Below are 15,363 nucleotides of genomic sequence, written 5' to 3'. Positions count from 1 at the left end.
TCCATTCATATTTACAGTCTCTGGTTCAGAGTCAAATCTGCACAACAGATCGTGCGAGCACCGCTGCTGGGGTGTCACATGGGTTGGATTCATATAACAGATCAGCAAACAGAAATCATCACCACAGACAATCACAGGGAGGTTATTTTAATATGCTTTTCTATAAGCTGTGATAATGACAGATTTATTGTTATTGTAAAGCAGTCTTTAAATATAGTGTCTACAAAGTATGAGCTAAACATGAAACAACAATACAACAGGGATTAAAGACTACTATAGTATTGATGGGTAATAATGAGGTAGACAGAATCAACTGGACACTATTCAAGTTTAAAGGGAGCATCTCCTCATGAGGATGGAGCCACAACAAACCCCCTGTCCAATTATAACCGTGTGAGGAGGATATATATCATGAGCCTGAGGGTTGTCAGCAAATTGGAATTGACTGCATCCAAAGCAACTCGCTGCACATCATTCAACTGTCTCCAAAACATTAATTACATTCCCTCCCTTGCTCATTGCAAATTTGGATTTAGCAACGCTGCAATTATTTTGGACAACAATAACAGCTTGCTCCATTGAAAACAAAGAGCAGCAAATCAGTAATAACATGTTAATAAAAAATAACGCAAAGTCAACATGTTTAAGACAGCAGAGAGGTAGAGTTTACACAAAGAGATCATGGCTGGACACTCAAGAACAAGGAGCATCGTTTCACTGACTGGACAGTCAGTCTAAACCAGAAGACTTAGACTTATTTGGTTTCCTCAAGGCAACTTCAATTTAACTATCTACATGGCGCCTTTTATTCAAATACACAGCCTAAAGTACTTCATGTAGCAGAATACAAACTACACAAGGGAAGATCAGAACAGACGGAGATAACAGTATATATTTTTCCTAGTCTAAGGAAAAGTAAAATGATTTTCAAGAAATCAAACAATGAATCAGAGTAACTAAGGTCATGTTGACACTGAAAACAGAATTACTTTTGGTTTGCATTTTCTAAAAAGTTCCGACTCTTTTGATAACAACAACGGCACACAAGGATCCATAAAAACGACTAAAACGCTGCAGTAACATTCAAGGCCAGTGGTTGGCAGTGTGACTTTGTAATCAACCAACACGCACATGGCGTGTAGGTGGATTTAGGATTTGTCACATGTAAGTAACGCGTCTCCGCTGATAATGGAGGTGGTGCAGTAAATCTACACGTTGCTGGAGAAGCATTGTTGAATTTAATAGCGTAAACAGCACAATCAGAACTTGTGAGTCCGCCATTGTTGTTGTAGTCAACCATGAGCGTAATACACATGTGCGAAAAGCCTCCGTTTTCAGAGAAACTGCATGTTTCCAGTTTTATAGGGATGACAAAGACAATGGTGTTCTTAAAAGTTTGCATATTTCAGGCACCGAAAATGCTGTAAACGAACAGCCAGAACACAACAAAACATTCCAGTTTCCGCCTGAAATGGTTGTTGTATAAACAGGGCATAAAAAAAGATAACGATCAGGGACAATGTAAATGATAACTTGGCTCAAGTAGTGTAAGTCCTATGGATGTTAAGATTACTTTAGTCGACCTTGTATGTCTACAAACCTCCATCCACCTCATCATTTTCTTTCCTTTCTCTCAATAGATCTATCCAGACGAGGGCCATTTTCTGTCCCAGCAGAGCCGCCTGCACCTCTACTCCACGCTGACCAGCTTCTACAGGGATTGTCTGAAGGAGGAGTTATTACCACTGCCCGACGAAGAAGAGGAGGAGGAGGAGTAGGCGGGAGACTTGGAGGGTCAGACCTTTGGCACAGCTTGAAAAGTTTAGCTGAAATCCGTCAAGGCCTTTAGTGTTTGGACCAAGTGTTTAGCCGGACATTGACACTGGGTTAGAGCTGCTAATGCTCTCCAAGTGTGTGTGCCTGTGTGTGTGCCTGTGTGTGTGTGTGTGTGTGTGTGTGTGTATGTATGTATGTATGAGCGTGTGACTGTGTATAAATGTGAGATAACTGACGGACACAACAGAGAGACTTGCCGGGACTGGAGCTGGGAGCTGCCCTCTAGCATAAAGTCATTTCAGTTTTGGGACGCTCCATTTCTCAGCAGAGCGTGTGGAGGACTGCCTCCATCTTCTCTCTGCAGACTTCTTCAAGTTGTCGTCATCAACACTTTTACCAAGTGCATGGTTCTTTTTTCCCCCCCTCTCGGCTTCACTCATTTTGCCATGTTAGTCTCCTTTGGGAAGAAAAGAACACAGAAGTACACGTTTGCTCTCACCTCTCCTTTGGTTGTTGTATCGTCGCACAAGGAGAACCTGCAAAAAAAAGTCTAGTCACCGAGTTCACCACAACCGATCCTGAAAAAGTGCTATCCTGCTGAAACCTCCCCGCCATTACCCACCTTAAATGAAAACCGTCTTTTTAGAGGTCACACTTTATTGTACAGGGGTCTTGTGTAGACATGTACAATGCCTTATGAGGTGCAACATACTGTAATATTACCTGCTGGCAGTGGTAGTCATCCATTAGCGGTGTCATGCTAACCTTTGTCAACTCAGGTTGTCGAGACACAACATTGCAGTCAGTTAAGTATCTGAAACACTACGTCAGCTGTCTGCTTAGGTTAAGTTATGAATTCTCTGTGGAGGTAAAGAATCTGATGCAACATTTAGTAGTTTCCTTAAAAGACAAAGAGAAATCTCAAATAACGGTGTGAGACGATCTTTCAGTGCATCTCCACCTCATTCATGAAGTGAAGAGACGTGTTCCTTATTTCTGGATATTCTCTTGTTTCATGAAAAGAGTATGTACATGCAATGGATGTTTAAAGGGATAGTTCAGATTTTCTAAAGTGGGGTTGTATGAGAAACTTGTAAAAAGACAGTATATAACCGACAGTAGATGGTCAGCACGGCCCTGTTTAGAAAAGTCCGCTGTAGCACCATTATCGAAAGCTTTGCCATTTACCGCTATGGACGAGGTGTTGATCTCGTCAATGCAGTGTAGCAAATCAAAGCAACCACACCACACAATTTCAATATCAGTCTGAGTGTTAACTATATAATTGATATTTCCAGATCATCACCATTGCCTTTGGGCAGCCCTCTCCTTTGACTCTTAAGGCCCTAACACACCAAGCAGACGGCAAAAACAACTAATGTCGACAAATGCTGACTGTGGGGTTGCCTCATGTCGCCTTTGTCTTGGCCAAAAAGTTGCACTAGAACACACCGCAAAGACTGCAGCCGATGGCCAACCACCACGTACGCTCTGTGCATGTGTGAGAGGAAATAACTCTCCATGCCAGCATGCAGCGGGAGTCCGTTGTTATGATACGAGAAGACCATTTTCACACAGCTGTCGCTCACCACTCATATTATAGGTAGCTTACTAATGGAGAATAATGTCTGATAAAAAGTTGAAAATGCCGCTGGCGTTGTCAGCCCTTGGTCTTTTAGTGGAAAAAGAAAAGGAAGAGGCGGAGGCAACAAATAAGGAGAAACCGCACTAATGGGTGAAAGCATGGATACTACAGCGGCATGCTCAAGGGGCTTTCCTGAACCTGTGTCAAGAGCTGGCAATAAATGAAACCTGCAAATAGCCAACCAGAGAGATTCCTCTCATCGACCGAGGTGATGCAGGCCGAAGTCGATTCAACATAAAGTGAGAAAAAACATTCAAAACGTATTGAAACTTTAAGTGAGGGAGTTTGGAACATGGTTCAGCTTTCCAGTCAATGCTGAGGCTGGATCTAAACTGGGGCCGTCAAGTCTGCTCATCTTCTCTATATACTATGTGTTAACAAGTACATCATAAAAACCCGCTTAAAATAAGATCTGAACTTTCCTTTCGATGGATGGGTATACTGAGATCCACAGCTTCACAGTGTCAGTAAGGTGTTTGCATGTCTACAGGGAATGTGTCAAGTGTTGCCACATTTTGTACAGTACAATACAGCAGAGTGTGTACATAAATATATTTTTGAGATGTCACATCTCATAGATAGTTTAGTCTATGGGGATGGATTGATTTGACCTGGATGTCTTGTACTTGATTTGATTGTTTTTCCTTTCAGCTGTTGATTTTCTTAGGATGGATTTTGTAATGCTTGTTCTTGTTCCTTTTTGCTGTTTTAAAGGGAAAGGGGCAGGGTTGAGGTTTTGGGGTTATTGTGATTGTCCTCTAGTGATGATTATAAATAATTAAAAAAAGTATGAAAAACCAATAAGTGAATAAGTGATGCTGATTTACAGAGCAGACATTACAGCAGAAGAAGACAAATCATACACATTTTGTTTGCAGGGTGGTTTGTTTTGCAGACGATGAATGATCCAATTATCCGAAGGCTTTGATGTAATGCTTCATTTGTTTTGTCGCCACAGGCGTCACATTAAAGAGTCGAGGTCTGCTGTCAAGGCCTGAGGACACCGAAATTAGAGATTCAGCCAAAAAGATCTGTCCATTTAGAGCATGCAGTAACCTGCAGGGCTGACAGATGAAGCCAATAAAAGAGTGCCAAAAATGGCAGTTCCTCGAGTGGCCACTTGAGGCTGGCTCCAAATGAGAGCCAAGTCCCATTGAACAACATGAGGAAATAGCATGATGACAACAACAGCTGAAAATGCTTGGTAATTCTCTAAAGGTAACTTGTACAAGTCTTGTGAAAAGCCTAAAGAGCCAGTGCAATGCAGATGTGCAGCTTTAATCTGCAGAGGTCAATTTAAAAGGTGCAGCCTTGCTTCGAAGGCAGCATCATTGTTGATTAAATGGTTAATTAAGTTTTTATTTTCCAAACTTCTGACAGTACGATTAGTGTTTATGATAAGTACAAAGCTATATTTGCTAGCTTTTTAGTTTAGCCTAGCAGAAAGACTGGGGACGGAGTAAACAGCCAACCCATTTATGTCTGTATTTAACAAGCTATGCAGCACCTCCTAAAGCTTCAACATTACTGTGTTTCATCATATTTGTTCATCCAAAGGTAAAAACAAAAACATGTTCCTGTACTCTGCATTATGTTCAAAACTATTTCTCTGCAAGGTGTAGGTACTTTGAAGTTGCCAGGCAACCAGCGGACACCCCTGGAAGTCACAACTGCAAAGACATGTTCTTCATAATGTACGCAAGTGGTAATTTCAGGAAGCATGTATTTAGATTCTGAATCAAATTCATCTGCTAAATTTGCCTGCAGACACTTGGAATGTGTCTCAGGTTTTCAGATGAATTTGTAAAAACGTTCTCCCTTCTGTGTAGTTTGCAGATGTTTGAAGATAATCCTTGACTGACATCACCCGTCTCTTTTTTCCTTTGAAGCTCAGTCTGAACCTGAAGCAGCCGGATAAGCTCACACCTGTTCAGATATGCCGGGTTGATACGACTGAATCTTCTGTTGTGCCCAAACGCTGCTTAGCTCTGTTTGAGAAATGCTGTGTTTACTCACCACGGTCCAAAGCACAAACACAAGACAATCTATTTGTCACTGTCTGTCAGTTTGCAGTCCGTTAGACATCTTGAAGTTTGAGAAAACTAATGTCTGTCTAGTATCTGTTCTAAAATCACATAATGATCATAATGATCGACTTCATGGAGCTATGTAGTGAATTTGACACTTTCTTTAAAATAAACTATTGTGCATTATCTGAACAAAAATGCTGCAGCAGTCTGTGGCTTTGACTTGACATTGACTCAGTGTTGTACATCACTTGTGCACCATCAGCACTTTTAAATCCAGATTTAGTGTATTGTATTTGAGCTTACATGAAATCTCTTCATTGTTTTGTCCTCTAAACACAAAAGAAAAACACGACACGGGTGCAAGGTTCTCTAGTTTAGCAATTTATTCCAGTTTATAAATGTTCCCGAGTATATAAATGTCCACTGTTGACATGATAACTTTAATGCACAGTCTATACATAAGACAGAATCATTTTCAGTTTGACAGAATACACAGCAGGTGCAGGAGTGTGAGCAGCAAAGGACCATGGTCTAAATGTTCTGGTTTGTTATATCCTATTCAAAGAAGGTAATGGTGATGATCAGACAGATCAGTGCTACTGTAGTTCTGCTACGGATAAAGCACGCTGTACAGAAGAGGTTCATATTATTATAACAAGCTGATTCTCTCCATTTTCACATTTCTGGGATGATAAACTCTACGTGAAAAATTCAGCTGTAATAAACATTCAGAAGAACAACTGTGTACGAGACAAAGTATTAACCTTTGAGACTTCATCACGAGAGTCAGAGAACAGTCAGTATGACTGCACTGAAGGGACATCACGGTTTAGATTTTAAAGTACATTTATCTTCTAAAACACAGTTTTGATCACTGTGAAGTCTAAGAGCCCGTCTCCACCTAGCGTTTTTTTCTGAGTGCCAGCGTCTTTTTTGTAGTAGCTAGCATTTGCAGCAGAAAGCAACCGCCTAGAGAAGAAGCACAGCTCCCAGTGTCTTTTTTTCAAAGCGCTCAGCCTTTTCTGTGCTGCTGCTCTGAGCACTCAAGTTGAAAATCTTTATACTTTTCAGAAAGGCGCTGTTGACGTCACCTGCGATGATCTAAAATAGAAAACTTACAGTACAAAGTAATGGAGCAGTGTTGGTCATACAGCAGCTGTTGTCATAGAGACAGAACAGACTTGCAGCGCTTTTCTGCCCTTAAAAAAAGCTAGGTGGATACAGGGCCTTAGCATACATTTTACAAGAAGGTTACACAAGTTTGGATGATTAAAATGGTCTTTCTTCGAACTCAAAAATAATTTCTGATCAACTCATATAGAGTATTTAGTTTTATTTATATTGGATTATAACATAACAGGGGAGCTAGTTATGAAAACATTTTCCGTTCTTCATGGTAATTTATCTTATCAATCGCTGGAGTAAACAGATGTGGCCTGGCATGGAAACTGACATTTTGAACAATTAGATGGATATTGGATGTATTACTCGCCAGGTCACACTCATATTGATCCCAAGGGGCTTCATTTTTTGATAAAAGTTCATTCATATTCAGTGTCCGAGTAATTCAGAAATACATGTGTTAAAAACATTGAGTAGCTTACAAACAAGAACTTCTACCGGTTAATTTGGCATACTTTAAATAGTGCATATTTACCTAAATTGACAGGCCTAAATATTGCTGTTAGCATGCTATTGTATATCAGATTAGCACAAACATTGTCAACATTTCAAAAAGGTAAATAGAACATTTTGTATTTTGATTATTTTTTTTTTATGTAAAAGTTCAACTTTATCATGGACAATGGTCCACATAGGAATTAAGATAAAGGTACGTTATTGTGGCTGATTATTATGACTGAAGTGGGGATGAAAAAATACCAACATCTATGCTCCATGCATGATTTAAGTAACCGGCCGGCGCGGGTAAACTATAGTTATAGCACCTCAACTAGAGACAGATCTTTGTCTAAATGGGGCTTAAATCTCACACAGTGGTTTACCAGAATCTGCATGTGACCTAAACTACTGTATGGCAACTGTTTTTCAGTCCCATGTTCATGCAAGATGAGGAATAAGTTAATCACTAATAAAATGGCGATAATTTGGTAATCCTCTATGCAGACGATACCATATCTTCCATATCTAATACGAGGTCTATGAACACTGTGTTGGCTCTGAGTTGAGTGACGATGAGGTAAAGGCACCTGCCAAAAGTGTTTTGTGAAATGACTTTTCAAAATTGTATTTTAAAGTTAAATCTTTTTTTAGCTGTAAAAAGGAAAGAAAAATAGATTCACAGTAGTTTACAGCAGTCACAAACATTATACTCTATAAATTGGAAAAATACTAGTTTCTGTAATTCCCTGACGTTTGACACAGTCGACAAAGTCTCAAGACAGTTTATGACACAATGTTTAAAAAAGGTGGAACGTACGAAAATGTCTATATTTAACACATACTTCCCTTTTTCATTGCAGTTAGCAATGATCATAAACGATTGGTATTCCATAATTCTATTGAGAAATACTTTTCATTTCAATTAGAACAAAAACCATTGTGGGGTCTTGGCAAAAAACTTAAGCAATTTCTAGGCTTTCTTTCTAAAAGCTCTTTCTCTTTCACCCAGAACGCTTCTGTTCATATCGTATGAGAAAGCCCAACGTAACTGTGACAGTTTTTCTAGCCCCCCAGAAAATATTTTTTTCTGAAATTAAAACTCTTAGCAAGATTAAAATGTGGTTTCTGTGGTTTAAAAGAAGTCAAATCACATGTGATTCAAAACCTCGACTTGAAGTACATTGAAATACTAAAGTTTCAGTCTGACACTGCTAAGAAAAAAGGGACATTCATGTCAATCTACATAGTCTCAATTTTGATATTTTCCCAACAATATGACAAACTGAACTAATATATGGTTGACTCAGTACATGATATACACATAAAAAATAATAATATATAATCTGAAGCATTGGAATTAAAACAGTGATAATACAAGAGTCTTAAAAATCATTAAAAACCCTGGAGTCACCACGCTGGTCGGGGCAAAGTAATGCTACATATCTTACAAACTGCAGGTCTGTGTCTCTAATGTTCTCGCAGTGCTCTCACAGATAGCAGCGCTTTCAGAAATCACAGCCTCTCCTTGTTGGCTCATGAATGCAGTTGCTACACTCTTTTTTTCTTCACAAAAAACCTGTCACACAGCAGGATGTCCCAGCGGTTACTCATCTTCTTTGGATGTCTGCGGGACAACAACCAGCTCCTCCTCAAAGCAGCGCCTGAAGAAGGTGAGCACTGCATTTAGCATGTAGTGTTGGCTCTTTGTGGAGGCAATATTGTGTCCTTCATCTGGGAAAATCTGAGAAGAAGGAAAGAGAGAAAGTGTCTTTCATTTAAACTTATTTTTCATTAATTAATCCTTCTGTTTTGAAAGGTTAAACATTGACATTTATTGTAACTCAAACAACTGTAGAGGCTTTGATGCCAAATCTAGTGAATAAAACACCTAATTATACAAATATTTAGACCTTTTGGTTGTTTGTATTTTAACTTTTTTGGCTGTGTGTTATGACATGTATGTATCAGTCTATTATCTGAGCTTAGCATAATGGCTTGACTCGGTCTCGATCCCTCAATGTCTTGGTCTTGTCTCGGTCTCTGAGCACTCTGGTCAGAGACTGAGAAGCCTTTACTTACAACACTACTTCCGTGCCACAAACCACTACACACAAAGGGCCGAGGTCGGATTCGAACCCACAGCCACTGCGACAAGGACTATAGTGTCAGTACATGGGTCGTGTGTCATACCCGCTAGGTTATCGAGCGCCCCATAAGTGCAGTATTTCTGTTACTCAGCACCAGCGCACATGCTTTTAAAGTGGTAAGTCTGTCAACTGCAGCACTAGGAGGGTCTAAATGAACCCCTGACCACAACATCAGGAAGGCAATATGTTATGTCAACATGAACAATAATTTCCTTAAAAAAAAAAATCAATCCAAATTAAATATAGAAGAACAAAAAAACATCAAGGTCTCACTTTATCAGAAACAAGCTAAATTGGCTTTGACAGCAGCAGATACCTGAAGCGTGTAGTTCACATTAGATGCAGACAGCAGTTTGACCAACTCAGCAGAATGCTGGAAATGAACAGTCGCTGAAAAAAGACAGTTTCAATCAACTCAATCCACCTTGAAACATGTTATCAACAAGGTAGAGTCAAAAACAAGTAAATAATGAGATTTTATGGTTTGACAAAGGAATGTGCAGAATTATGGTTACTGTGATCAAATGGTTTCAGGGTCATAATTTGTACATTTGCTGTAATGTTGATTTAAAAAAAAAGTAAAGACTAAAGTTGAACCTGTCAATAACGTCTGTATTAATACCTTTGAAAATGTGCTCTATTACTTGTGCATACTCACCATCTGCTGTGCCGTGGATTATAAGAAAGTTCAAAGGTTCAGGGACTGAGAAGTTACTGATGACACTGGAGATCTGACAGGGCAAGAACACAAAAAAGTAACCTTCGACTCATGCATTATGATCCACGACTCAAACTAAAATCTATTTAATCACAAGTGAATTCTATCGACACATCAGGAATTTGTGCTGTTGCAGAAAATGAATCAACAAAGAACTCAGATTATATGTCGTACAATTTTGTGATGTTCTCCAGAAAAAATTCACTCCAATCAAAGAGGATGTTCTATAACTCTACAGCGAAAAACGATGAATGCAATGCTGAAAATAAAAAGCATGTCAAGCATTTTGAAACCAAAGGAACAAACGAAGCCTTCAAAAGCATCTGTTGTACCTGATATTTGTGATCCTCTCTCGCTGGGGAGCCAAAGTATTTCTCCGTTTCTGCTGACCCTTAAAAAAAGGAGGAAAAAGAGACACTTAATGAAGAGATACAGACAGCTCTGCTGCTTTAATTCAATCAATATTCAGTCAATATTACACCTCCAATAGCTTTCCATCTTCCTTCTTCAATCCACATCAGGCAATGTGACATATAGAAACTGTCGTTCATGATTAATGCTGCTCTGCTTTTCTTAATAGATTACCTGGTTTTGATTGACATTCTGAGAGAATGGAGCTTTTGTATATTACCTCAGTTTGCATGGACATGTCTATATTCAGATTTGTGCTAAAACTTCGTATTAGCACAAATCATCAATGAAATGACTCCTGAGACAAGCTATTCTTCACTGTATACTCCCTCTCTGTCTTACCATAAAGTCTCCAGTTAGTTATAGGAGCCACGGCGATGCCACACTTGAACAAAGGGCTGTGGGACAGGAGCAGGACGGAGGAGAGAAATCCTCCATATGCCTGGAAAAAATAATATTTCCTGCTTTCAAAAGAATGTTTGGTAAGAAAATATAAACTGTTTAAGTGGTGCATACAGAGGCTATGTTACCTTTCCATACACTCCAACTCTGTTTCCATCAATATAAGGTAATCTGACCAGATACCTGAAAGTACAGAATAAGTTAACTGGAAAGTAAAAAATGTAGCACTCTCTTCCTAAAATACAACAGGCTCAAATGTTGTTATTTTTTAATGCAAATTCAGGAACATTTGAATAGATTTTAAGCTAAAATAGTGTGAGTTGGCAAATTAAGGCAAGTATGTTCTTAAGATGTGGTCTCTTTTGTCTACAATTCTCCATCTGTGTTTCCAGTCTGGTTTGTCCACCGCGCCCCCATTTAATGCTTCATATGATACCTTTACAAAAGTCATGTCCAATTCTGCAAAACATCCAATGTATTTCCATACATATACAGATGAAAAAGGTAGAATCAGTTTAGCTTTTGATTTTCTTGTTTTGGTCAGAAAAGCACATGTCTTTTTTTGGTGATCTCTTTCACAACTCATCGGTTTTTATTAAATCAAGGCCTAGAGTTGTGCATAACTCGGGGATTTGACTGACAAGCGAATGCGTAGTAGCTGTTTGTCAGGAGGCGTTAGGCCTGCCTCAGATGCAAACCTTCGCCTGTTGCTAGGTTGACTGAAAGTTAGCTTGAGAAATTATTTTCAATATGGAAATCACCATTTGGCTTCAAAACTCTGCTTCAGAAACCAAATGGTGACATCGCTGAGACTATGTCCATGTTCGATACAGTCTATGGGAAGGACCAGTACGCACAGTGAACGATAATAGCATTGCTGGTTGCATGGAGGTGACATTAATAAACCTACATAAAAACAAAGTTAGCGTTTTGATTTTCAGATGAGACACCTTAAACACAATGACAAAAATACATGTACATAAAGAAACCGCATAGGTTTGGCTAAATATGGACATTAGTTTAATAAAATCTGTCAGAAAACACTACTTCATAAAAGAAGGCAGTGGTGTCAGTGGTATTTTTCAAACTTTACACAAGTATAGTGTTTTTACCTGGTCATTTATCAACTGTATCCTTTTCAAGAAAAAAAAAACTTACTCCAGAGCAGCGATCTGGTCCTGGACATCAACAGTTCCCAGTCTCTGGTGGACCTCATGCAGGATCCTCTGACCCTGGAAGCCGCTGCCCCGTCCATCCAGACGAGCCACAATGACGCTGTCTGAGCTGACCAACACCGACTCCCAGTTTAGAGAGAAACGGTCACTCACAGCCTGACCACTGGGGGCGCTGTCACTGACAGACAGAAAAAAGTAAGAGTCTAGTCAAATGAGAAGTCAAAGGATTTCATAAAAATTCATCAACACTCCAAAATAAACCATGAAAAATACAAACAACCACATAAGGGCGGTGGTTCCTAAAACTTGTTACTTGCTGTATCTGGTAACCTGGAATCACTGTTTTATTAAACTTATTTGTAAATCATTCAGAAAAAATAAAAAATAAAGATAAGAGGCACACTTATTTAACCACGAGCATTTGTTCCTCACTGTAGCTTTTTCATTTGATAAATTATTCAATAAAATGACTGCATTATTAAACATATTAAATTAAGCAATAAAACATGCATTAAGAGGCCCTCCATATTAAAGCGAACGTGTTTGAGAAGAGAACGTACTTACAGAATAAGTAAGAGTGGATGCTCCATTGTTTCATCCATTTTTGTAGGGACGATTAACTCCAGACGAAGGGCTGCAAAACAAGTCGACAAAAGAATTTCATGGTTTCAATATTGTTAGTAACTAAGGATACATTTTCTTTCTACATGTTTTTATAAATCATAGCCAAACATTCAGTCCAGTGTACAAGTAAGAGTGAATATAAGTCACAGCGGGGACTTTGTTATGTGCTACATGTTCATACGTGTTTCTCTTGCACTCCATCAAAGCTAAAACCCTGCGATCAGGTCAACACAACAGCAGCTGTATTAGTCATGGGTGAAGTCTGTACTCATCCAATCACACCAATCCAAGTGTACATACGTGTAACATGACCCAATGAGTTGTGGTAAACTTGATTTCGGTAAATCATCCAAAACCAAGAGTCATTTGCAAGGTTTTCACTGTAATGTATGTTAGGCGTAGCAATGATTGATTTTTCATCTCAAGCTGGTTTCTTACACACCTGTGTATCATTATTAATAAATCAAGAAGTAAATGAGTCACTGTCACCTGCAGTCACTTTTAAAAAAGGTGGTTGTTGTTACACAGTGGTGTAGGCGATGGCAATGGAGATGACACTGGTGATGGCAATGGAGATGAGCTGATGATGGCAATGGTGATGGCACTGGTGATGGCAATGGTGATGACACTGGTGATGGCAATGGTGATGACACTGGTGATGGCAATGGACATGACACCGGTGATGGCAATGGCGATGGCAATGGTGATGGCGATGGCAATGGAGATGACACTGGTGATGGCAATGGTGATGACCTGGTGATGGCGATGGTGATGGCGATGGCAATGGAGATGACACTGGCGATGGCAATGGAGATGGTACTGGTGATGGAGATGACACTGGTGATGGCAATGGAGATGACCTGGTGATGGCAATGGAGATGTCCTGGTGATGGCAACGGTGATGGCACTGGCGATGGCAATGGAGATGGCACTGGTGATGGAGATGACACTGGTGATGGCAATGGAGATGACCTGGTGATGGCGATGGCAATGGAGATGACACTGGTGATGGCAATGGAGATGACACTGGTGATGGCAACGGTGATGGCACTGGTGATGGAGATGACACTGGTGATGGCAATGGAGATGACCTGGTGATGGCGATGGCAATGGAGATGACACTGGTGATGGCAATGGAGATGACCTGGTGATGGCAATGGCGATGGAGATGACACTGGTGATGGCAATGGAGATGACACTGGTGATGGCAATGGAGATGACACTGGTGATGGCAATGGTGATGACACTGGTGATGGCAATGGTGATGACACTGGTGATGGCGATGGTGATGACACTGGTGATGGCGATGGTGATGGCAATGGAGATAGAGATGGTGATAAAGTTGGTGATAATGATAACAATAATGGTAAATGGTAAATAGACTTGAGCTTGTATAACGCTTTTCTAGTCTTCTTTCTTCTCAAAGCGCTATAATCATGATGATGAAATAAGGCAGGGGCAGGTTAGAGACCCCCAACCATGTTAACAAACTATATTAAAGGCTTGCACCAAGTTAAAGAGGAGTCATTTGACATACCGTAGTTGTTGATTTGTACAATTCTTCTTTCCCACTTTGGTATCGTCCTGTTTATCAGAGCATTCATCAACACTGAGTTGCTCTCCAGAGTCTCGTGTTCTTTAGGAGGACAGAGCAGAGTTAGTTCTGATATCAGACGAGTCATACATGATTACAATACAACAAGTGGATCAAATGACCAGGATCAATAAAGTATTATTTATTTTAACATATTTTTGAGTCTAAATGACCAATAGGTGAAACATTATCAGTAAGCTGTGTCAGTGGGCAGCGGTGAAATGGGCTATCATGGCTGCAACCTAATCCTTTGGGGGAAATGGTCTCGATCAAAATGTTTCCAATTGTCCAACAGTGTTTCTTCTTCTTTCAAGCTCAGCTTTTTATAGTCTATAAACTCTAAATAAACAATTTTGTCAAAGACAGATCAAGAGTAAGATGCTTTTATTTGAGCCTGAACTTACTGCTACACCTCTCTAGTTAAAAAAAACAAACCATTATGTGAGATGAATATTGAGATTTGCCTCATCCAGTTTGTATATTTAATTTGGTTAGTTTTAAGCATTCTCTGTTTACACACAGTATCAAACAAACTATCGAGTCTTCAACACTTTTTTTCACAGGAGTCTGGTGCCTTTAAAGAGAGGGATGCAACAGCTGTTTTCTTTTTAAAAATGCACTTCACTCTTAAATAAAATGATCTATCTTAAGGTATCCTTTCTGTAATATCGTCAAAAAATTGAAGGGGATTGTTCATAAAGAGTCTCATTGACTCAACTCTTAATCTAATTTAAGTGCAGGTACTCAACGTCATAATAACATCCACATTTCCAGTTTTTAACACTCATACTTTCCAAATGAGTCAATTGATTGAAGCACTTTTCAATCACAAAAAAACCCTCTCAATCAGCAGAATAAGGCCCTGTTCACGCTTGACTTCTTTTTTTCAACTGCCAGCGCCTTTTTTTACATACAAGCCTATGGAAAAAGGAAAAAGGATGACGCCTTTTTAAAAAGTGCTGCGCCCGACGCCTTTTTCAGTTGAATTATTTCAACTTTTCAGAAAAGCGCTGGGTGACGTCAAGCGCCTTTCTGACAGCTGACCAATCAGGACAAGTAGTAACCTACGTCCCTAGTTACCGGTGCCCAAAAAGATGTCATGCACCCAAAAACGGCAAACTTCCACCAGATATGTGTGCATTGCGTGTCCGCTCCGGTCTGTTACGGGTCAGTGCACCCGTAGACATGCATCAACACCCGCCGGCTGCGTTGTCAGTCCGC

General features: G+C 39.7%; 2 protein-coding genes across 3 annotated transcripts in view; one reads left to right on the top strand and one right to left on the bottom strand.

Annotated features, from left to right (window-relative positions):
- Positions 1-4,225, top strand: part of LOC109983495 (inactive dipeptidyl peptidase 10) — a 184,757-nt gene extending 180,532 nt beyond the window's left edge. For both annotated transcript variants that reach the window (XM_065962056.1, XM_020633217.2), the window contains exon 26: positions 1,641-4,225. In XM_065962056.1, coding sequence (XP_065818128.1) covers positions 1,641-1,778 — 138 coding nt within the window. In that variant the 3' untranslated portion in view covers positions 1,779-4,225. The remainder of the gene's footprint in view (positions 1-1,640) is intronic.
- A 1,586-nt stretch (positions 4,226-5,811) lies between these two features.
- The window catches only part of LOC109983511 (inactive dipeptidyl peptidase 10-like), a 93,092-nt gene continuing 83,540 nt past the window's right edge, over positions 5,812-15,363 (bottom strand). Inside the window, exons 18-26 of the mRNA XM_029277193.2 lie at positions 14,086-14,184; positions 12,489-12,558; positions 11,908-12,102; positions 10,878-10,932; positions 10,690-10,789; positions 10,269-10,327; positions 9,877-9,949; positions 9,535-9,608; positions 5,812-8,812 (exon numbers count right to left, since the gene is read on the bottom strand). Coding sequence (XP_029133026.2) covers positions 8,675-8,812; positions 9,535-9,608; positions 9,877-9,949; positions 10,269-10,327; positions 10,690-10,789; positions 10,878-10,932; positions 11,908-12,102; positions 12,489-12,558; positions 14,086-14,184 — 863 coding nt within the window. The 3' untranslated portion in view covers positions 5,812-8,674. The remainder of the gene's footprint in view (positions 8,813-9,534; positions 9,609-9,876; positions 9,950-10,268; positions 10,328-10,689; positions 10,790-10,877; positions 10,933-11,907; positions 12,103-12,488; positions 12,559-14,085; positions 14,185-15,363) is intronic.

This window comes from Labrus bergylta, chromosome 13, assembly GCF_963930695.1.
Source record: "Labrus bergylta chromosome 13, fLabBer1.1, whole genome shotgun sequence".
Lineage (NCBI taxonomy): Eukaryota > Metazoa > Chordata > Actinopteri > Labriformes > Labridae > Labrus > Labrus bergylta.
The sequence above is the reverse complement of the archived record's forward strand: the minus strand, read 5'-3'. Positions and strand labels throughout refer to the sequence as shown.